The 25088-nt window shown below is 39.3% G+C and overlaps 1 protein-coding gene across 1 annotated transcript in view; it reads right to left on the reverse strand.

Moving 5' to 3' along the window:
* SYT16 (synaptotagmin 16) overlaps nt 1–25088 on the reverse strand; it is a 150158-nt gene that overhangs the window by 118060 nt on the left and 7010 nt on the right. The window contains 2 exon segments of the mRNA XM_068992202.1: nt 1994–2027; nt 2029–2534. Of these exon segments, the coding sequence (XP_068848303.1) occupies nt 1994–2027; nt 2029–2534 (540 nt within the window).

A 25088-nucleotide genomic window follows, 5' to 3' on the forward strand; every position in this document is an offset into this window, starting at 1 on the left:
GACTCCAAATGGGGGAATTTTTTGCGGTGATGGAACTGTCTTATAACCTGTGTGGTGGTGAGGATACCATGTGTTTGTCAAAACTCACAGAACTGTACACTAAGAAGAAATTTTACTATATGTAAATTTTAACTTTTAAAAGATTAGGGGCAAGGAAAGTTACATGTATAAGCTCTAACATTAGACTACCTAAGCTCTGTGTGTGTGTTAATCACTCAGTTGTGTCCGACTCTTTGCAACCCTATGGACCATAGTCCATCAGGCTCCTCTGTCCATGAATTCTCCAGGTAAGAACACTGGAGTGAGTTGCCATTTCCTTCTCTGACCCAGGGATCGAGCCCAGGTCTCCTGCATTGCAAGCAGATTCTTTACTGTCTGAGCCACCAGGGAAGCCCCCTAAGCTCTGCCCCTTCCTAAATGTCAATCTTAGGTATATTCTTGAATTCTAAGCAACAATTTTCTCAACTGTAAAGTGAGATCAATAATAGTATTTAGAGTTGTTAGCTTTCCTTGTTGTTCCATTGGTAATTATTATTTGATGTCCTATTATACATTCAACATTGTGTTTGATATTGAGGATACAGAAATGAATCTGTTACGTGGCTCCAGGCTTCCATAAGGCTACAAACATTTCCTGAATGAACAAATTAACCACAATTGTTTAACTGCCATTAGATTATTACAAAAATTAACAGAAGCCAGTGTTAAACACTTATTGAGCCAAGTTCATGTTAATTATTTTAAATACAGTTCAACTTAAGCAAGAATTTTCTAAAATAGGAATAGAAATTTCAAGTCAAGTCTAAGAAATCCTATTAGTAGACCAGACATTTCTAGGATTATCTCTATAGATAATTTTTAAAGACTTGAAATTGCATCTATTTATAGTTTATCAGATATAGAAAGCATATTAGTCTAAATTGTTTTCACCAATTGATTCTAGCATATAATATTACTTTAATTTGAGTAAGAGGATTAAAAAAGCATTATAAAAAGAATATGAAATTATATTTCTTCATTTACCAAGACTTCATGTATCTGGATAAGACATTTCTCTAAAAAATAAAGCTACAAGGAATCACTGAAAATGGATGAAGAAACTATGAAAGTATTCCATAAAAATCTATTCCTGCCAACAAGAAGAGAATTAATGATTTCACTTTTATATAACATAAGAGATCCAACCATCTGCATGAGCTTGTGTACAAACCCACATCCTGTAAAGACACCCAATACCTTTCTCTGTCTATCATGTACCTTCTGTCTGTCAATAATATGGAATGTCCTTACTTCAGGCTTAGTATAACAGAAATGTGAGAAATTTATGCCAGAACATACTACAGCTACTTTTATAGAGTTAATTACATTTTCATCATATTCATTATGCATTTATTGAAGGCCTATTATATGCTCAGTTCTGACAGGATGATGCTCTATAGGCAGTTTGTTTTATATGTGTCCTTTCCATTCAAGGCTAGAAAAAAAGTGAGCTATTCTTATTCCAAAGATTTCCTATCTACTGTCATCTCACATCACGTCTCAGTACAACACTGTGAGAAGTGTTCTTGGAGTGTTATCAACTAAAAATTCTGCAACGAGTATGGCTTTTTGCACAGGATTTCACACTGAATAATATAGTAACATCTAGAGATTCCTAACCTAGTTAAAAAAAGGAGAGAGAGAACATTTTAAGATATTTTAAACAGCATGACATATGCACAAGGGGCTTCTCAAACAGAACCCACAGACTCGTTTTTCACCATTTCACTTGCTCAGAACTATTATTTTGGAATATGGAGCCAACCAATATGGATCTCCCAAAGTTTCATATGTTGAAAATATTCTTAAGGATTATATTACTCATTAAGAAGCCAGTGTGTGAAAAGATATGAAAGAAAAATAAAATTCAAATGATAACTGAAACAAATAAAAATAAAATGAGTACAAATTTCCCTTGGACAAACCCAGAGAAAATGATTACTGGCTAGCTTACCTTGCTTTTTCCCATTAACATTTCCTAAAATCCCCAGAGAGGTGGCTGTCAAAGCCAAGTTGAAGGCTACTCCTTTGCTTTTCAACGTGATGTTCTTCCTCAACAATAGAAGAAAGCACATGTGGTGGCTTCTGGTCATCAAGGGTCTGACTGGGCCACAGGGTCATTATGGAACAGGAGTTCTTTACATGTTGGCTAAGTCTGGGGCTTGAACTTTGGCCAGAGTCCTGAAAATCACTATTACAATAGGAGAAATGGTCCACTTCAAGAAACAAGGAATCCGTGTTCTCTTGGCGCTGATCAGTGCCCTGTTCTTCATCTTCAAAGCCAGTTTCTGGAATCTGAATATCATTTAAGTCCTGGTCTAGTATATCACTCAATTTAGAGTCTTGTTTGCTGAAGTTAGCCAGCGAAGCAGATAACGTATCTCCTGCTTGCTGGAGAGCTTCATAAACCCTAGATATCCAGGACAAGAGAGGCTGGAAGAAGTTCTGAGCATCCTGGGATGCCATGGCCAACAGCACGGCCAGGTATCTGATGTCTACAAGTCCACTTGCTCCATTCCTTCAATACTCTGGACTTAACGTGAACTATAGAACATGCATGATGAGAAATTAAACTGGACGTCTCTTAATGGCTATAAATATTTCTCTCTCAAAACTCCTCAGCTGAAACAGAGGAAAGAAATACTTACACCTGTTAAAGTTACAACCTCAGGCCACCACCAGATTCCTACAGTCTATGTCAAACAGCATCTGGGGACGAAAAGGGGTCATCATTGGTATCCTTAAGGCAGCTAAATAAAACTGACTGTGAAAGTCTGAATGTAGATTATTTCAAAGCCTGTTCACCTCTGCAGACATGTGCAAAACTTCCATTAGCAGTAATGGGCTCTATTCATGTGGACTGAAAGAAGTCTGTCCTCATAGACCATGTTTAACAGCGTGAAAAGGATAAATGAATCTTCATTAAGAGGCAGTTGAATGTGACATCTCAAAATAGAAGAAAGGTTGGATGCTTCATCTGCAGATCCCAGACAGCAGGCTAATAAGCATCTCCACTTTGTGATACAAAGAGTTATCCTTTCAAAGGAAAAGTATACCAAGAATTAAAAAGCTTTTAACAAATCTTAGAGCAGGGGTATATATTTTTATGCAATTTTCAAAAATTACACATATTCTTGGGGAACAACCAACCTCTGAAAGATTGAGGGTGGCAAGTGGATTACTCAGCTTACTGGAAACAGGCCCTTAGCATTCTGTTACCCTTGTCTGTGTTCCAAATGCCCAAAGATAGCCCTCCACAACCTGTGAGATTCCTGGGAGATACTTCTTCCCACAAGATTCACAGCCTGAAGTAGGGAGCTACAGGACCTTGAGAGAGTAACAAGGTACAATGAAGATTCTAGGGCTAACTAGCTATACTTTCACAGATATACATGCATACGAACAGGTACATAGATATCTGTGATACATAATCATATGGATGTGCATTATGTATGTACATACTTATTGCCTTTACACGGCTCATCAGTATCTCACAATGAAAGTTATAAATGACAGCAAAGCATTCACTGCTTGTACTTAATCACTCCATCTCTTTTATAGTAATAGCTTCTTTCTGACCAAATCTATCAACCATCCTTTAAATTTTAGCCCTCTTGACCTCAGGCTACTACACGTGACATGACTGCATACCTAAAAATTTCTCTTTAGACTTTGTGCTAGCCATACATTGATTCATTCAGTAAACAAATATTGATTAAGTGACTATGAAGGGCTGGGCACAATGCCAGGTATAAGGTATCTGTCCCTGTGGAGCCCACATTCCAGTTAAAGGGAAACTGAGCTCTCTGCACTTTCTTGAGGCTGAATAATTCATGTGCCTGTCTCTCAGGCTCTTCCTTGTCTACCCACCAACTACATATATGCAATCACTCATTGTCCTACAGTTTCTCCCCCCCTCCACTTTATACTCATCAGCTGGGAGAGCTGACCTATCCATAAGTCTCAATTAACACTCATTTTTAAAACTCCAAAATATACATCTCCAGGCCTAGCTAAATCCCTTTTACCAGACTTGCACATGTGGTTGTCTAAGCCAGTGGTTCTCAAGCTCTGCTGTGTCAGAATCAGCTGGTGAGCTAATAAAGAAAACAGAGGCCCAGGTTATTTGAAGGACCTGGACCTTTGGATTTTTGTCAGGTGCTTCAAGTGATTCTGACAACCACCCCCCAAAGTGTGACAAATGCTGTTCTAAGGAAAGAGCTACACTTGGATCCCTCACCCAAACCTCAACTTCAGCTCATCAAAACACAGCACACCACTTTTGCTACAAGTGTCCAACTCTCTAGACTTACATTTAGAAATGAAGTGTTTGTCGCTCAGTGATGTCTGACTCTGCAACCCCACGGACTGTAGCCTGCCAGGTTCCTCTGTCCATAGGATTCCCCAGGCAAGAATACCAAAGTGGGTAGCCATCCCCTTCTCCAGGAGATCTTTGGTTGTGAATTTCTCTTCAAATCTCCCCCTTTCCATTCCTTCCATCCCAAGTTCTGGTAATTTGGGGTCTATAAAGACTCACTTCCATTATATCTTATATAGTTATCACCTTTCCCCACACTCTAATATCCTCAGATATTATGTACCTAGTCACTTTCAGTTTCTAGTCTTCCCCAGCTTCAATCTATCCTCTAGGTTTGCTCACCATACTTGATGTCGCATCAGGTATACTGCCTGTCTTCTCCCTTAGAATGGAAATTCCATGGAAGGCAGGGACTGTCCATTTTGCTCTCTGGTTTACCCCAGTGCCTTCAAGTATGCTGAGCACATAACAAATCCTCAATAAATGAATTAACAAACCCTATTTAAAATTGTGCAAAGAACTGCCTTATGACCCAGCAATCCCACTGCAGGGCATACACACTGAGGAAACCAGAATGGAAAGAGACACATGTATCCCAATGTTTATAGCAGCACTGTTTATAATAACCAGGACATGGAAACAACCTAGATGTCCATCAGCAGGTGAATGGGTAAGAAAGCTGTGGTACATATACACAATGGAGTATTACTTAGCCATTAAAAAGAATACATTTGAATCAGTTCTAATGAGATGGATGAAACTGGAGCCAATTATACAGAGTGAAGTAAGCCAGAAAGAAAAACACCAATACAGTATACTAACAGATATATATGGAATTTAGAAAGATGGCAATGATGACCCTGTATGTGAGACAGCAAAAGAGACACAGATGTGTAGAGCGGACTTTTGGACTCTGAGGGAGAGGGAAAGGGTGGGATGATTTGGGAGAATGGCATTGAAACATGTATACTATCATGTAAGAAACGAATCGCCAGTCTATGTCCAATGCAGGATACAGGATGCTTGGGGCTGGTGCATGGGGATGACCCGGAGAGATGTTATGGGGAGAGAGGTGGGAGGAGGGGTTCATGTTTGGGAACGCATGTACACCCGTGCTGGATTCATGTCAATGTATGGCAAAACCAATACAGTATTGTAAAGTAAAATAAAGTAAAAATAAAAATTAAAAAAACAGTTTGAAAAAATAAATAAATAAAATTGTGCAAAGAACAGTGTCTAGCACATAGTGTGTACTCAAATGTGTTAAACTAATTAATAAAGCCTTCTCAGAACTGTTGAAAACATCTTAATGTTACCATACAAAAGACACAGCTGTGTATAACGGACTTTTGGACTCAGAGGGAGAGGGAGAGGGTGGGATGATTTGGGAGAATGGCATTCTCTCATGTATACTATCATGTAAGAATTGAATCGCCAGTCTATGTCTGACGCAGGATACAGCATGCTTGGGGCTGGTGCATGGGGATGACCCACAGAGATGTTATGGGGAGGGAGGCGGGAGGGGGGTTCATGTTTGGGAACACATGTAAGAATTAAAGATTTTAAAATTAAAAAATTAATTAATTAATTAAATTTTTTTTAAAAATTTAAAAAAGTTTGAAAAAATAAATAAAACTGTGCAAAGAACAGTGTCTAGCACATAGTGTGTACTCAAATGTGTTAAACTAATTAATAAAGCCTTCTTAGAACTGTTGAAAACATCTTAATGTTGCCATACAAATTCCCTGCTTGTAACACTGAAGAGTTCTTCCAGCATTTGTTCCACCCCATTTCACCATCCACAATTTTGGGGTGTTTTTTTTTTGTATGTTTGTTTGCTTTTCCTCCATAAATATTTTTGCTTAATTTAATATGCTTTGGGGCATCACAAGCCTTGAAAGTTTCCTTAAAAAGTACTAGGCTTAGCTTCTACCACTGTGCCTTACATGAAACTTTTAAGATAGACATGACATATCTTCCTTAGTAATCCAATAATCTTTTTATTTTTCTGTTATACAGAGAAAACTTCATTTTCCTATACAACCCAAAATCTTTGAATTTATACCAGAATTTTCTTATCCAGTCTTGGATCTAGTAACAGCCCATGCTTTTGGTCTCATGTCTTCATGTCTCCTGAAATCTCGGTCCATCAAACCCTCATGGAAACATTTTTAAAAACAAATCTTGCATCATTCTCCTAGTTTAAAAACAAACCACAAAAAAAATAAAATAAAGATCAGTATGGCTCCCTATTTCTTCTTCTTCAAAATTTGAGCAATGGCAAAGGTTAATTCCTGTTTGTTAACACAGAATTTTAAAAAAATTAATTTGAATGCCTCCAGCTCACTGCCGTTGTCACCTCTCTCTGTTTATACCCAGTAGCTTCACTCCTTTCTGTGTAGTCTGTCTGACCCCTGGAGGCATGTGGTTTTCAAGTTCTACCCGGTAGGATAAAGTTTACATTCTTTACCATGGCAAGCAAGAGGAGAGATGCTCAAAAAATTGATACCAGCACTGCCTTACTGCCCTTACAGCCAGAGGGGGTTCCCTAAGGGCCTCCTGCTGCGTGTCGACTCTTCAACTGCTGAATCACTAGCTGTGAGGAGGTCTAGGGGTGCAACAGGACAGTTGCAGGGGCCTCAGATCAATGGCTCTTATTCAACCAACTTGGAACTATTTCAATACCCTACCTTTTGCCCTAACTGAAGGCCCAGCTGAGTGTGAGCGTTCCCACTGACACTGCCCACAGCGGGAGCTCAGCCAGTCCTCACCACTCCTCACTCTGAAGTCCTACTGACTCATCACACTAACACACTGAGCGTTTTCCAAAGTGACTGTGCTCCTTCCTGAGTTCTGTTTCCTCTGCCCAGGATGCCCTCGCTTCCTACCCTGCCTGGCCAAATACATATTCTCTAGAATGAGTCAACTCTTCATCTACAAAGGCGTGGCCTCAGAGTGCTTTGAGTGCACCATTATGACAGAAGGTTTTACTTGTTGTGGTAATTATTGGTCAGGCTTCCTCTTCCAATGGACTGTGAGACCTTCAGTGCTGGGACTGTGTTCCCAGTTTCTAGTTCCAGGACACACACATGGTAGAGACACTATCAAAGTTTGTTGAATGAGTGAAGGAAAAGTACTAGTGAAAAAATGTAAAGCTAAGTAGCCCTAATTCCTTCATTTTTCTTCAGCAGTAAAGTAGGTGACCTCTAACTGTGCCCTTTCACTTTAAAACCCAAGGATTTATCAGTGTGGGGCAAAAAGCATTTTAACACTGAGGCTGGATGTGTTCTACAGTAAGTCACCTTTTCAGGGATTTGTTCTTTACTTTTCTCAATAACTATCATTAAATGATCTCAAAGTGATTGGAAAGAGACCAAGTCTCGGTCTATATGTGAAAGGATATTCACTTGTTATATACCAGAATAGTTCAAGGAAAAGACATCTAGAACCAGAATCTGAAAACTTACCAAGTTAGCAACACTGGAAAGCTTTCATTGTATATTAAAGCAGTCTGAAGCCAAAGGGTTATGAAATGCAGAGTAATCATGGAGATATCTTCACTGCTTAGGTAAATTTAAACTTAACTGGTGAAGCATGTCAAGGGTAATACCAGTTATATACCTGGTATACTAGTTGGGCGGAGAGGAGGTGGCTTTCTTACTGCTTAGAAGACAAAGTTGATTCTGGTGCTCTATTAAAATTTTTTAATAAAAAATAAAATGAAACTACATGAGAAAAGAAAAGATGGTCCAGATTCCTAGATTAGAGGGAAAATACAAGTAAAGTCTGTGGTAGTTGAGAGGCTGAGAGGACTCATTATTTAAATTAAAATAGTTCATGAGCTTCTATGATATTAAGTATAATATATACTTACAGGCCTCTCAAAGTATTCAGAATAAACTAACAAGCTAATAAAGAAATAGTAGCAACTGATAAAGACTCTTGAGAGTCCCTTGGACAGCAAGGAGATCATACCAGTCAATCCTAAAGGAAATGAGTCCTGAGTATTCATTGGAAGGACTGATGCTGAAGCTGAAACTCCAATACTTTGGTCGCCTGATGCGAAGAACTGACTCATTGGAAAAGACCCTGATGCTGGGAAAGATTGAAGGCAGGAGAAGGAGATGACAGAGGATGAGATGGCTGGATGGCATCACCAACTTGATGGACATCAGTTTGAGCAAGCTCCAGGAGTTGGTGATGGACAGTGAAGCCTGGCATGCTGCAGTCCATGGGGTTGCAAAAAGTCAGACATGACTGCATGACTGAACTGACTGGCTAACTGATAAGCTGAAAGTAAAGCCACTGATGAATTCCTAGTGCCTACATTTCTTTAAATTTTGTTTTAATCAGAATTACACTTTAACTATAAAAGTGTTCAACTAAGGTCATTTAAAACATAAGAAATCACCATACAGTCAACACTAAAGAGTTGTGCTTATATAGGGAGAAAATGATCAAATTCCTGAGCCATATGCTTTCTCACACATTTTGACCATCCTGCGATGGGTAACTGTGAACAAAAGTGTGCTATCCCCAGAATAAAAATGCTCAGGGTCTTTTAAAGGCTATTAGGTAAATCTTTCTGACCCACTTCCTATCTGATGACAGATGGTTGGATGGAAGAGGAGAGTGATGACCGAAGAATAAAACCAGCTTCTAGAAGCTATGTCTTTAAAAATCCATGTTATTTTGATGAAATCTCAAGTGGAAGCCCATAAGCATGTATGGTTTTTAAAGGATTATCAGCTCCTGGAGAGAGTCAGATATATTCTGAGAGAGAAGAAAATGTTTCAAATGATATGGTCCCCAGGAAACCAAACTCCAGATCAAAATCTTATACAAGTTCATCTACTGAAGTATGTTGATGTTTAACATTTTTTAAAGGAGAAATCACTTTGGAAAATATACTCTTCTTATTCTCTACCAAAATCTGTAGGGCAATCATAAGTAAACGTCAAGAATACTGGGTTTATTTAAAGTCCCTTCTGGCAGCCATTAGTTAACTTCCTTGTGTCATCTGTTAAACGTGCGTTATTTATTACTGGTTTCTTGGAGTGGCCATGAGGCTAATTAAGTCTATAATTTTTATGACAATTATCATACCTTTAGGAGAAAGGCATTTTGCACTACCTAGCATGAACAAGAAGGCTTAGAAAGATGAATAATGCATGAAGTCAAAATAAGAACTACAATATAGGCTGCAAGCCATCTTTAGCATGAGTCCAAAGAGTCTACAGGTGTTTTCTGTTAAGAGCAAATTTGGTATGTGAGTATGAAAATGTGAAATTGAGATGAAATGTCTTCTGTAGCATTTGTCCAAAATGTGTTCTAAATGTTGGGTTTTAACAAACACAAAAATTGACTACTGAAGACTCTTGATGTCAACAATATAGTTATAATACAGCCATATTGTCATAGCTGAGGAATGGGCAATCCAATAGACCCTTCACAGCTGGGCTTTAGGGGGGCAATTAGCATAAAGCAAAACATGAAACTTCATTCTATCCAAAACATACTTTCATCAGTAGATACTGAGAAAAATTAGTCAGTGTAAAAAGAATTAGCAGTGGCTTTGGAATCACACAAAATCAGTGTTGGATCTTCCCTCAATTATGGCAGAGCATGGGACCAGTCAGGTTACCTGGGTGCACCTAGATGTCTTTATCTGTAATGTGGGGAACACTACCCCCTACCCCCTGTCTTGCTATTAACTATGGAAATTGGATTATATAATGTTTTTAAAGCACCTGGAAGAGTGCAGTACATAACAGGCACTCAATATCAGCTTTTCATTACTAAACTAAAATTTTTGACATTTTAAAAGGTAAAAATACATTAAGCTTATGTATACAATGGATAAACAACAAGATTCTATGGTATAGCACTGGGAACTATATTCAGTATCCTTTAATAAACTATAATGGAAAAGAATATGAAAAAGAATGTATACATATGTATTACTGAATCACTCTGTTATACACCAGACATTAATACAACACTGTAAATCAACTATACTTCAATAAAATGAATTTTTTAAATTGTAAGGTATTTTCCTAATAAGTAGTCAACGTGGGATTCAAATCCAGGTTTAAGGATTCCATGGTCTATTTTCATCCAATTTCCATCCCACCTTGGTTGCCTATTTTACTAATGTAATCCTTCTAAAAATAAAAAACTTTGCAATTTTCCAAAATAAGTTTGATAAAGTTTTTAAAAACTACCTTTTTCCAAAGTAAGTGTAATAAAGTAAAAAAATTCTAAACTACGACCTAAGTCAAAGAAGACTTATTTTAAAATCTATTATCAGACTCTATGCAACAGAAAGCTTTGTACTTTGCGACCCATGGACTGTAGCCCACCAAGCTCCTCCGTCCATGGGATTCTCCAGGCAAGAATACTGGAATGGGTTGCCATTTCCTTCTCCAGGGGATCTTCCGGACCCAGGGGTCGAACCCGGGTCTCCCACACTGCAGGCAGACGCTTTAACCTCTGCACCACCAGGGAAGCCCCTATATGAGCATAATAATCTCAAAAAAGACTTGGGTTGATACAACAAGAATTTTTAATTGCTCAAGGTTTCTACCACTGTAACAACATCTTTTAAATATTCTCCAAATTTCATAAGCCAATTGGGTATTTTGAAGCACCTATTATCTACAAGGCAGAGATGTAAATACACTTCACAAATATTCAGTGGTTACATAAACACAAAAGGTCCTCAGCATTTCCAGAGGGACTATTTAACGTGACTTTAATAATATAATTTTCTTAAGACATTGTCACTGCTTTGGCATAGAAATACATTTTCAGACACACATTTTCATTGAGAATTTTGAATGAATTATATTTGACTAATATTTACCTTTTTAAAGACCCAACCAAAATGAAGAAGAATCTCACTTTGCATCACACTAGCTAGAGTGATCACAGTCGACTTCCCACAAAAGTGTACCTGTGCTCCAAGGCCACTGGCACATATCGGGGCTTCCCTGGTGGCTCAAATGGTAAAGAATCTGCCTGCAATGCAGGAGACCCAGGTTCAGTCCCGGAGTCAGGAAGATCCCCTGGAGAAGGAAATGGCAACCCACTCAGTATTCTTGTCTGGGAAATCCCATGGACAGAGGAGCCTGATGGGCCACAGTCCATGGGGTTGTAAAGAGTCAGGCATAACTGAGTGAGTGGCACATATTAACTGGGCCCAAATAAAGGAGATTCTAAAAATCTCAATTAACATCCATAGCACAAAAGAATGTAATTAGAAGCTAATGTAATGAAATTGAGGAAAGCAAAATGCAGGCACAATTAACAGAAATTACTCTCAGACTACTCAGGTAAATCTCAGGAGATTTACCAGGTTGTTGATTTTTGTTCCAAGAGAAGAGATAGAAACATCATTCATATTACTTGAAAATGCACTAGGCTCGAAGATAAGAAAAAACTATGGAACTAAGATAATTGCAGCCCTCTAGAGATAAATTAAGCAATACTGTAATTATCTGCAATCATTTAGTGTTTGTTAAATTTTTTTCATTAATTATAGAAATAAATCAGCTTGATGAAAATTTGTTTTAAATAAGAGGGAAATAATGTGTAAGTCCCCCACCTAAACCCACCTCTTGTTATCTTGTTATTCTTGTTTATTTCATCTATAATTTTTCTTTGAAATTTGCCTAGAATGGTAATCACAATACATAGCAACCTAATAGTTCACTTATCTCCTTATCTTTCATCTAGACTTCACCAACAAGGCCTACTCATTCTTTCATCTCTTGAATCTATCTACCTGCCTTCAACCACCTGCACAAGTAATACTCAAATCCAAGTCACCATTATTTCCCACCTAAACCACTTCAACAGCCTCTGAAATGAATCTCTATATTCTCTCCTACTGACCCCTCAAAAAAAAATCCCCCTCAAAATTTAGAAGGCTATGGATGGTTTGACTTCTTGTTTTTAATCACTCCCTATTTGCTTTCTATGTTTTAGCATCTCACCACCTCCTTTCAGCATCTTACTTTACCAGGCTCCTCCCCACTGGCTGAGAAAGCTCTCTTCTCTCTAGGTCTCTCCTGTCCCCCAAAGCCCATTCATCTCCTTTCAGGACTTAACTTATACTTTGCTCTTCACAATGCTTTGCTTCAAAACCAAACCTCATAATCCAGACCCAAATGTGTCCCCCTGAAATAGTCTCTTCTAGTATCCCGTTCTTCTTCTTCTTCAGTTCAGTTCAGTTGCTCAGTCGTGTCTGACTCTTTGCAACCCCATGAATCGCAGCATGCCTGGCCTCCCTGTCCATCACCAACTCCCAGAGTTCACTCAGACTCACGTCCATCGAGTCAGTGATGCCATCCAGCCATCTCATCCTCTGTCGTCCCCTTCTCCTCCTGCCCCCAATCCCTCCCAGCATCAGAGTCTTTTCCAAGGAGTCAACTCTTCACATGAGGTGGCCAAAGTACTGGAGCCTCAGCTTTAGCATCATTCCTTCCAAAGAAATCCCAGGGCTGATCTCCTTCAGAATGGACTGGTTGGATCTCCTTGCAGTCCAAGGGACTCTCAACAGTCTTCTCCAACACCATAGTCCAAAAGCATCAGTTCTTTGGCGCTCAGCCTTCTTCACAGCCCAACTCTCACATCCATACATGACCACAGGAAAAACCATAGCCTTGACTAGACAGACCTTAGTCGGCAAAGTGATGTCTCTGCTTTTGAATATGCTATCTAGGTTGGTCATAACTTTTCTTCCAAGGAGTAAGTGTCTTTAATTTCATGGCTGCAATCACCATCTGCAGTGATTTTGGAGCCCAAAAAAATAAAGTCTGACACTGTTTCCACTGTTTCCCCATCTGTTTTCCATGAAGTGATGGGACCGGATGCCATGATCTTCATTTTCTGAATGTTGAGCTTTATGCCAACTTTTTCACTCTCCTCTTTCACTTTCATCAAGAGGCTTTTCAGTTCCTCTTCACTTTCTGCCATAAGGGTGGTGTCATCTGCATATCTGAGGTTATTGATATTTCTCCCAGCAATCTTAATTCCAGCTTGTGTTTCTTCCAGGCCAGCGTTTCTCATGATGTACTCTGCATAGAAGTTCAATAAGCAGGGTGACAATATACAGCCTTGATGTACTCCTTTTCCTATTTGGAACCAGTCTGTTGTTCCATGTCCTGTTCTAACTGTTGCTTCCTGACCTGCATACAGATTTCTCAAGAGGCAGGTCAGGTGGTCTGGTATTCCCATCTCTTTCAGAATTTTCCACAGTTTATTGTGATCCACACAGTCAAAGGCTTTGGCATACTCAATAAAGCAGAAACAGATGTTTTTCTGGAACGCTCTTGCTTTTCCCATGATCCAGAGGATATTGGCAATTTGATCTCTGGTTCCTCTGCCTTTTCTAAAACCAGCTTGAACATCAGGAAGTTCATGGTTCACATATTGCTGAAGCATGGCTTGGAGAATTTTGAGCATTACTTTACTAGCATGTGAGATGAGTGCAATTGTGCGGTAGTTTGAGCATTCTTTGGCATTGCCTTTATTTGGAATTGGAATGAAAACTGACCTTTTCCAGCCCTGTGGCCACTGCTGAGTTTTCCAAATTTGCTGGCATATTGAGTGCAGCACTTTCAGAGCATCATCTTTCAGGATTTGAAACAGCTCAATTGGAATTCCATCACCTCCACTAGCTTTGTTCGTAGTGATGCTTTCTAAGGCCCACTTGACTTCACATTCCAGGATGTCTGGCTCTAGACGAGTGATCACACCATCGTGATTATCCAGGTCGTGAAGATCTTTTCGTACAAATTGTAGCTTATTGATGACTTATGTAATTATTTAACAGTGTCTTCCTTACTAAACTAGAAGCTCCATGAAATCAGGTGGTGTTAATTTTTCTTTGCCGTTTCGTCAGCATCCAGTTGAGCCACTACCATAGAATAGGCAATCTATAGTTTTGGATATCTGAATACACACAGAGACAGTATTATATCATATTTCATTCATTTAACATTTTAAGGCCTTCTGCATATTTTCATAGTGTTTTGTGGTTACCATTTTTAATGATTTAACATTTAAAAATTAAATTTTCAATTAAAACTTGAATAACTTTTCCCAAATTCAAATCTATGAAAATACTTTATTTTAAAAATAATATGCAATCCTTTACATCTCAGAAAAAAATATATCCAGTATACTCTATCAGAATATAGTTAAATTATATTAATCCAGACATCATGAATTTTACATTTATAAAAACTTTGACCAAAGTGAAGGTAAAGCTTACTTCTGCATTTTCTATTGAAGTAAAATTGAAAAGAAAACTAGCCAAATAAGATTATCAGCAGCAGCACCCTCATCATCAAAATATTTCAGGGGACTATTTACCTTACAGTTCTTTTTTTTCATTAAGAGGTTAGGAGAAGGGTCTAAAATGTTTTCTTTTCCAATCAGGTCCCAGTAATGCTCATGCTGCTGGTCTTTGACACCTCAAACAGCAAAGTTTTACTGAGGAATGACTTACATGTCATAAAATTCACCTTTCTAAACACACCCATTCTAATTATAAACAGATCAATACTTTTTAGTAAATTTATTGAATTGTGCAACCATCATTATAACCCAGTGTTAGAATGGCTTCATTACCCCAGTTAGATTTCTAATGACCATTTATAGTTACTCCCCATTCCCACCTCCAGTCCCAGGCAATGACTAATCTACTTTCCATCTTTATAATTTGCCTTTTCTGGGCATTCCATATAAGTGGAATCACACAATAAAGAAAAAGATTATGAGATGATTGAAATAACACTAAAATAGATATGTGGTACCATCAGCCAGTTCCACTTGTGCAACTACTTACAATCTTGGGAAAGATGTTTAATTCCCTAGACACCCATTTCCTTATCTGCAAAATGACAGAGTTGCACTTGGAAAGTTGTCAGTATTCCTTGAAGAGAATATTCTAAATCAGGAGTTTGGGGAGCTCTCCTTAGCCACCCTCTGTTGGACTTTGTACTCCAACACACATGAAATTCATTTTGCTTCAAACATAGCTATGATACAGACATCACAAATTCAAGAATTTAGCAGCCATATCAAGCTATAGAAGGCATTCATTTTCTGAATTAAAGTGAACTGAATTTGGTTGGCCTCCACAAACTAGGTTTCCTTAATCCTGTAAGATCTGGGAATTTTTTTTTTATAAACTTTAATCTATTTGCAAAATGTTGAATAAATAAATTTTTTCCTAAAGATTATTTTCTCATTTTTTCAGAATCTCAAAGGGCTCTTTTTAATTTTAAATTTTTTTTAATTGAAGGATAATTTCTTTACAGAATTGTGTTGGTTTCTGCCAAACATCAATATGAATTAGCCATAGGTATACATATGTCCCCTCTCTCTTGAACCTCTCTCCCACTTTCCTCCCAATCCCGCCCCTCTAGGTTGTTACAGAGCCCCAGTTTGAGTTCTCAAAGGGGCTCTTTTACCCACTGCCACTTCTATAAATAGCACAGGTTTGTGAGGTTAGTCTGTCTCTGAAAGATACTCAGCAATCAAAACTACACAAGTTTTAATTTGGTTCACACCACGTCTGTGAGGAGGGAAATAGGAATCTTTCATCTAATGAGATTTTCATGTATAGCCAGAAAACCATTCCAACACAAATTATTAATCCATTGCACATGTTCCTGCTAGGTCCTGGAACATAGCCTCACATTCTTGTTTATACTTGCCCCCTTCTGTTTATGAATGAACACAGCAATACTCTTAGGTTGGAACTCTCAACCTAAATCAACGCTAACAAACGTTCAATGTTTTCCTTTCCTTTGTTTACAAAATCTACAAACTAAACAGGTAGTAAAATTGCTTATTTTAAAATGATGATTGCTACACATTTTATCTCCTTCATTAGTGGTTACCAAAACAAGGTCTCCAGGGGTCCTTGATGACTTGGCTCTTAGAATAGTAATGTTAATAACACAACAATGTCAATACTTCTGTGTCTGGCAAACATTAATAATCAGATCCCCCTGGGATCCCATCAAAAGCAGCAGCCTTAATGGGATCTTTGTGGCTTCAAACGTAAGTAGGTTGGGTGGGTGGTACATGATGTCTCTCAGGTCTGCTCAGCCACAGTGGCCCCAATCAAAGAATATTTGAAAACATCCTTTTTTACATTTCTCGTTGCACTGGCAGGGAATTTCACATAAGAAATGGGAGCATATTTTCTAAGCATGATAGTGGATTCAAACATTCTTAACTAATTATACATACAAATGTGACCTATTTTATAACATTATATATAGCTATACAAATGCAAATCGTATCTATTCAGTTAGACCTAAATAATAGTTATTTATCTAATTTAAACCAACAAGGCCTGTATTTTACTTTTTACTTCTCTTTCTTGTTTAATACTTCCAATTTCTCACTAAAAGATGTGAAAGTTTGCTTACTGAAGAATAACAAATACACCTTCAGACTTCTGTTAACACAGTTCAGTTCAACTAGCATTTACTACCGTAATAAATGGGATCCTACTTTCTAGTAGTAAAATACCACCTTTCATTCCAAAAAGCATCCTAGTATGAATCCTCCAATAGAGCAGTTAATGGAAAGGAAAATCCTCCAGCTGATATGGAAAATGACATTTCACACTGGTGTCCCATTTCTAAACAGAGTCCGACATAAAATACACATTTGGAGTTCATTTCAGATTTGGTTGGGGGGATGGGAATTCTAAATGGAACTCACGCTAAAATGTTCTTAAAATTAATACCTGTTGGGTCTTTGACTATAAAGCCTACCTGTGGGAAAAACAAACATTTAAAAGGACTCTGACATCCTTCCAACATAGAATAGTGAGCTACAAAGTACATCTTTAATAAGCATTACTTGTTTAGGGGCAGAAGAGTGATGGAAAGATTTTGGAAGATCAAAGACCAACTTAAAAAACAACTAAACAAGGTTTTCTGCTTAAGAGTCCCAGTAAGACAGAGAGCTTCATCATACTTTCCATAATGTGCCTTATAATGCATGATTTGTATTTTGCTTCAAGATAATTTTAAAAGAAACATCCAAAAAGGTAATGCCCTAATGGTAAGGTTTTCTCCATCACCCTCTTTCTCATCAAGTGGCCCACACTATTGAGGAATGACAATTATAAATTACCATTCTGTGGTTAATATTCACTAGGGAAAATAAGGGGAAGGCAATGGCACCCCACTCCAGTACTCTTGCCTGGAAAATCCCATGGATGGAGGAGCCTGGTGGGCTTCAGTTCATGGGGTCGCTAAGAGTCGGACACGACTGAGCAAATTCACTTTCACTTTTCACTTTCATGCATTGGAGAAGGAAACGGCAACCCCACTCCAGTGTTGTTGCCTGGAGAATCCCAGGGACGGGGGGGCCTGGTGGGCTGCCATCTATGGGGTAGCACTGAGTTGGACACGACTGAAGCGACTTAGCAGCAGCAGGGAAAATAAAAGAGAAAATCAGTTTTTAAGCAGATAGCAGTTTCATTCTATAAAACTGACATTAATTGTTCCTAAATAATATGAACTGTTTTGAGGATCCAAAGAATAGAAAGTAATCAAAATGTTTTTGGAATCCATAAATTCATACATTTCAAACAGTACCCATCACCTTGTCATTAAACCTCAACATTAAAGCCAGAATAATATAAACTCGTAATTATGTGAGATTTTGTGAATAAGGCATTTGCTCCTATAAGTGGGTTTTAGAGGAATGTGGATATTTTGATGGAACTGTATAACCATAGACATGCCCTTCCTTTTACCTTAATCTGTCAGACTGAGAAAAATCATGAGATTTTTAAAGCTGGTACTCCAATAACTAGTTTAGAACTGACAACTCAAATAGCTAGCTAAACACATGCTCATAGACACCCACTTCAATGCAGAAACAGTGACCTGTGCTACTGACTATTCTACACAAATAATAATCCTTTCTCTTGCTGCCTACTCATCAATTGATTTTTTTTAAGGCATGTGTCTCTTTAAAGTATATTGATCCTTGCTGACAAGAGAAGCATACAACCCAGTATCCTCTGATAAGTCTAACTCATAGAATGATGGATCTCTGAAAGATATCACAGTGAGATCAATTGTTGGTGATGATAACATTCTTTAGCACATGCAGAGCAACATACGAGTGTTAAACTTACAAGTAATTTCCTCATCTATAAGTGAAAATGACATGTGCGTCTTCAATACATCTGCTGCTGCTGCTGCTGCTAAGTCACTTCAGTCGTGTCTGACTCTGTGCGACCCCATAGATGGCAGCCCACCAGGCGCCCCCGTCCCTGGGATTCTCCAGGCAAGAACACTGGAGTGGGTTGCCATTTCCTTTGCCAAGGCATGAAAGTGAAAAGTGAAAGTGAAGTCGCTCAGTCATGTCCGACTCTTAGCAACCCCATAGACGGCAGCCTACCAGGCTCCTCTGCCCATGGGATTTTCCAGGCAAGAGTACTGGAGTGGGTTGCCATTGCCTTCTCTGTTCAATACATCAAAACCCCTCAAAACTACCCACAAAGTTGGTGAGACAGTTTCACTAGCTCCAGCAAAAGATGTGTGTTTAAGGCCTTCTCAGATTATCCAGGGAACCCATGCTGGAGGAGTAAAGAAAGACTTTCAACTCACCAAACAATCAGCAATTGCTTCTACCTAAACTATCAAGGTTCACTCAGGTCTACCCAGAAGTCAGTCATAAGATTTCATAGTATGGCTATTCCAAATACAAAAGTCTCAGAGTTTCTGCCAAAAATTGATGCGAGACTGTATACAGTATACACACACACACACACACCCTACACACACACATACACTATAGTCATTGGGAAGGTGAAAAATCATGAAGGGAATTATCTGCAGATTTTGAAATAGTGATGTGTGTTTTGGGAGTTCTCAAACTTAGGTGCTAAACATTTCCACAGCAGCTTGTACCTACAGAAAGCTTCAGATTTATTTTTATTAATATCCTAGCATCACAGAAGCAGCTCAAATGCCACAAGAATCTGTTTCTAAGGTAACTCACTAGGCACCCTCACATAAATAGCTTGGAAAATAGAGCTGCTCATATTCTGACTGTAAAGTGCCCAGATCTGTTGAAGGACTTTTAGTAGCTTCCCAACCTTCAACCTAATATCTCCCATCACCAGCAATCAGCTAGCTGTGTAACATGGTCATTTGCTGGGTTGAATTCTTGAGCAAGGGACAATAATCCATCATCTAAACTGCAAGAAAATAAACAGCAAAGGATGGAAAATTTAAAGAGACAGATCTATTCCCTCTTGGGCAAAGAAAACAAGGAAATGGAGACAATAGGGTGTAATTTAGAAACAAAATGTCTTTGTTAATAAATGTTGAAACTGGGTGATGGGTACATGGGCTTCATTATACCATTCTCTATTTTCCTATAAGTCTGAAAATTTCCATAATAAAAAGATATTTTTTAAATGAATATCTCTTCCCAGCCTCCCTACCATAATACACTGAAGGAAACAGGGATTCAAAGATATTAAGTAAGCTCCTCTGATGGTTAATTTTATATGCCAAGTTGGCTGGGCCACAGTGCCCAGATCTTTGATCAAATATTACTCTGGATATTTCTGTGAGGGTGTTTTTTGTGGATGAAATTAACAATTAAAACAGTGAACTTGTGTAAAGCAGATTTCCTTTCATAAAGTGCATGAGCTAGACCTGATCAGCTGAAGACCTTAACAGAGAGTGACCTCCCCTGAGCAAGGAGGAAAGTCACCAGTAGATGACCTTCAGACATCAATTGCAACATTTGCTTTTTCCTGGGTCTCTAATGTATCAAACTGCCCTGCAGATTTGGGACATGCCAGCCTCTGTAAGATAATAGGCTAATTCCTAAAAAACATAAAAGAAAACAATAACAGAACCAATATAATGTATTTGTGGGTTTATCTCTCTCCCCCCAACAGTGAGCAAGATGTGTTCTACCACATCTAAGGTCAATCTCTCCATCCTGTCAATTAGTCTTTATTTTAGGCCCTTACAGCATGTATAATAATCTATAATTATTTTATTTGCTTCTTCACTTTCAGTTTTATCTTTCTGTCATTATCCAAAAATGGAATTTCCAAGAGAGTGGGGACTATATCTCTTTTTATCATTTTTTCCCCAGGATTTAGAAACTGAGTAACATAACACTGATTCTTACTAAATAATATTGAATAGATGAATGAATATTCTCAACCCAGTAACTTTTCAACTGCATTCTTTGGAATTTTTACCCATCAAACAAGGTTCAATCAGTCCTACTTTGATGGGTTTGTTAAGAGCATTCTCACTTATTTGTGTCTTAAGTCACCAAAACAAGTAACTAGACACCACAATGAATATTACCAAGGCTTATTCTGGTGTTTAAACTCTTAAGCTACTTACAGCTTTACATCTCAGGTATAAGTTGAAACATATGAAACTTCCAACCTATGAAAACAGTAATTTCAAAAGGTTTGACCTAATATAACACATACCTAGAAAAATATGAAATAGCATAGCACACATGAAAGCATTAAAATAGGAAGAGAAGATACTTTTCAGTTTAGACTGTTAACAAGTGGACTTCCCCCTCTAGGCATTATTCTCCAGGTTGGGTCTTTTTTTGCATAAGCCTCACTGGGGAAGGGTGACAAGAAGAAAAGAGAGGCTATTCCAAATTCCACTATTTACAGACAAAAAGGTACAATGAGGGGAGATGATGGGAGGGGTTGAAGCCTTCAACTTTATAAAAATAGAAAATTCATAATTTTAAAACAAACTGTTGTACAACCCAAAAGTTTATAAATTGTATCAAAAGCATTTCAGTGGTATTGACAGGTTTTAATCATCCTATTGGAAAAAGGAGGGAGGGGCATTTTAGCCTTTTCTTGATGCCAACAAAGGTCCATCTAGTCAAGGCTATGGTTTTTCCAGTGGTCTTGTATGGATGTGAGAGTTGGACTGTGAAGAAAGCTGAGTGCTGAAGAATTGATGCTTTTGAACTGTGGTGTTGGAGAAGACTCTTGAGAGTCCCTTGGACTGCAAGGAGATCCAACCAGTCCATCCTAAAGAAGATCAGTCCTGGGTGTTCATCAGAAGGACTGCTGTTGAAGTTGAAACTCCAATACTTTGGCCACCTGATGCGAAGAACTGACTCATTTGAAAAGACCCTCATGCTGGGAAAGATTGAAGGCAGGAGGAGAAGGGGACGAGAGGATGAGATGGCTGGATGGCATCATTGACTCGATGGACATGGGTTTGGGTGGACTCTGGGAGTTGGTGATGGACAGGGAGGCCTGGCATGCTGCGGTTCATGGGTTCACAAAGAGTTGGACATGACTGAGCGACTGAACTGACTGACTAACTGACTGATTCTAAAATACTTGATCAGTCCAAACCCAAAACCACCCCCACAGACCTGCAGGCAAAGAAAATACAACTTTAAAGACAGCAAAGAAAACCTCCCAGAAAAGAGAATGAATTGTATTGCTTTTATATTATCCTTTAAGACACCTTTTTCAACGTATACTTTATTCATCAATCATACTAAACGTCAAATACAAAGAAACCAACACTGTTTATTTACAACTGCAGGATGGGTACTTGGGTAAATGTCCTTCTCTGTCTTAAGAAGCTAATAATAATAATGATGATGATGATGAATCTATCCCTGTCCAATATCAATACCCTTTATATATATATATATATTTACATCTGTTTCAGATCCTGATTCATACCATTTGTAAAATGTGTCATTGCCCTTTCTTATTTGGGCATAAAAGGAAAAGGGAATATAGGCACAATAATTCAGAAAACAATGGAACATTACAAAGATCGACAGCCAAATTCTTCTGTCTCGGTCCAATTTACTAAAATTTTGTAAACTCAGAATCTTGAGTATAAATTACAGATGGTTATAATTTGACAACTTTGAATAATCTTATAGACACTTTTTCTAAATAATTTTTCCTTTTTTAAAATCCCTGTGCAGAAGTCATCTGCTAAGAGTGCCATGGTATACATGGGGTGATAGGGAGGGGAAGCATCGTAAAGGAAAAGCTTGCCTGCTGACAAAGGTAGAACTGAAATAAAACAGTCAGGGAAAGAAATAGGTGGGCAACCACCAGATGGATACTTTGTGGGCAGAAATAAATGTGAATTGGGCCAGCATTAACATTGCTCAAGCTCTACCCTCTCCAGCCTGAAAGGGGATGTTAGCAGTGAACACACCCCTTCCATCCATGGCACTCCACCACAGCCACACCTTTAAATTACCTGGTATTCTTTTTAAACCTGTACAGTTTGCCTCACTACTGTCACTCCCTATTCTGATATAATCAGTTTGCAGTGGGATTTGATCACTGGTTGTTTTTTAAAAGCCTCCCAGGATTGAGACTCAGTGTAGTTCAACTGGGCTCACAGCTGGGAAACACTCTGTCTGCTGATTATACCAAAAATATCTGACCAGCTTTTGTTATCTCTCTTTGTAAGAATCATTCTAACCCAGATGGAGAATGTGAAATACCACTGTTCAAGGATAATGGAGAAAGAAAAAATTTCTATTCAATTCTTCATCAACTCTCCTAATGCTAAATGGTGGTCCCTAAAAAGATATATCCATGTTCTAGTCCCTGAAACCTTGAATGGTGGAAGGATATTTGCAGGTGTGACTATGTTAAGGATCTTTAGATCTTCCTAGATTATCAGGGTGAGACCTAAATCCAATGACAAGTGGCAGAGAGAAGACACACATAGGAGGAGGTAATGTGAAGATGGGAGCGGAGACGGGCATGAAGCAGGCACAAGCGCAAGAATGCCAAGGATAGTTGGCAGCCACTTGAAGCTGGGAGAGAGTGTGAACACCTTGATTTCAAACCTTTGGTCGCCAGAACTGTGTGGAAAATCAATTTATGTTCTTTTAAAACACCAAGTTTGTGATCATTTGTGTGGCAGCCACAGGGAAACCAAACCATCCTCCAAATCCTCCCTTTCCCCTACTTTCTCCCATCCCAGAAGTTCAAAAGCATGAAAGAGTGGCTTGCGTTGAGAAGAACAGGTGGGCAAAAGAGTAGTGCAATTAAGACGTTAGCGTCTGACATTAATCAGTTTTTGGATATGAGTCTCCACTTTGCCACTTAATACCTTGGAAAACAATTCATCTCTCAAAGCCTCTGTTGCCTCATCTATAACATGGAGATTTTAATAGTATCTACTTACTGAATTATGCTGTAAGAAGGTTGTACGTGAACATACTCTGACCTAAATGCAGAACTGAAACCAAAAGTATCTGACAACCACAGCCATCATGACCCAAGCAGAAAAAGGTGGGGCTGGTCGGAGCTCCTGCTAGACCAGAAGTTAATCATCCCAATGCAGGTGAAGGGGTGGGAGTAGTCTTGAGGAGGAACTAGCCAGTTGGGCTTTCCAACCAACTGGTAGGTAGGGAGACACTGTCAGTCACATGTGAACCACCTCACTCCCGAGCTCCAGCTGGCACAGCTGACTGCTGAGCCCTGGCTGAGCACCAGCTTTGCTTAAATGTACAAAAGCTGTCAACACCCTGTCTGGGTTTCCCAGGTGGCACTAGTTGTTAAAAAAAAACCATCTGCCAGTGCAGGAGACTTAAGAGGTACAGGTTTGACCCCTGGGTCAAGAAGATCCCCTGGAGGAGGTCATGGCAACCCACTCCAGTATTGTTGCCTGGAAAATCCCATGGACAGAGGAGCCTGGTGGGCTACAGTCCATAGGGTCGCCAAGAGTTGGACCCAGCTGAAGCAACTGAGCATGCAGACACACTCTGTCTCATGGGGCTCATGTCTGTCACCTCCACGCCTTCCCATGCTCCATGGTGAGACACTAAACTTCAGCCTGCTTCCTTAGCCAGTCAGTTTCATTTGGGATCAATAATCAGTTTGGGGGATTTGCACTCCCACTCCACGCTCTTGTTCATCAGAGAGCAATGGGCACAGATGTGTGCTCATTTGCTATGATGTGCTGTTCCTCCCTGCTGGCTCCCCTGACCCGCAGAGGAGTGTTAGCCTTTGCCTCTACAGCCTTCCCAGGGAAGGCTGTGTACCTGCAGTACCTCCTAGGATCCTTCCAGGCAAGACAGGTACATAATTTGAAGACCCAGTGCAAAAATGGAAGGACCTTTGGTTCAAAAACCATTAAGAATTTCAAGAGGGCAACAGCAGAGCACTAACCCAAGAGAAGAGTCCCTTTCTAACATGGAGCCCTGTGCAGCTGCACCGTTTATGTGCTCTTGAATCCAGTCCTGGCTCTAGGAGGCCTCAGGCGGTGTGCTCCCCAGCCTCTGATACAGGCCACCCACCACAAGGTGTGACTACTCCCTAGCAGGAAGACAGTGCTCTTAGACTGCTACTGTCTTCTCCCCAGAGGGTCATGCAGAAACTCCTAAACCCTATGTGACGTGAGCTACTCAGTGAGGAACTGTGCTAGAAATCTTCTCCAGGTCTCTCCTTGCATCCTCACCAGTATGTTCCACCTCTGCCGCTGCCATGCTGGGCCCACGTGGGACCCAGGTGAGGCAGTCTCCAGCCACCCTCCCCAAGGGGATGCACATGGCACTCTGCTTTTCGTCGCTTCCTCGGGCCATGCTGGACTCCGATCTTCTCACTACGACCACAGCAGGTGGCCCCACACCCGCCACCCTTCTCAGGGTCCAGGCAACTTTCAAGCCCTCCAAA

The sequence above is a fragment of the Capricornis sumatraensis genome, chromosome 2, assembly GCF_032405125.1.
Source record: "Capricornis sumatraensis isolate serow.1 chromosome 2, serow.2, whole genome shotgun sequence".
NCBI lineage: Eukaryota > Metazoa > Chordata > Mammalia > Artiodactyla > Bovidae > Capricornis > Capricornis sumatraensis.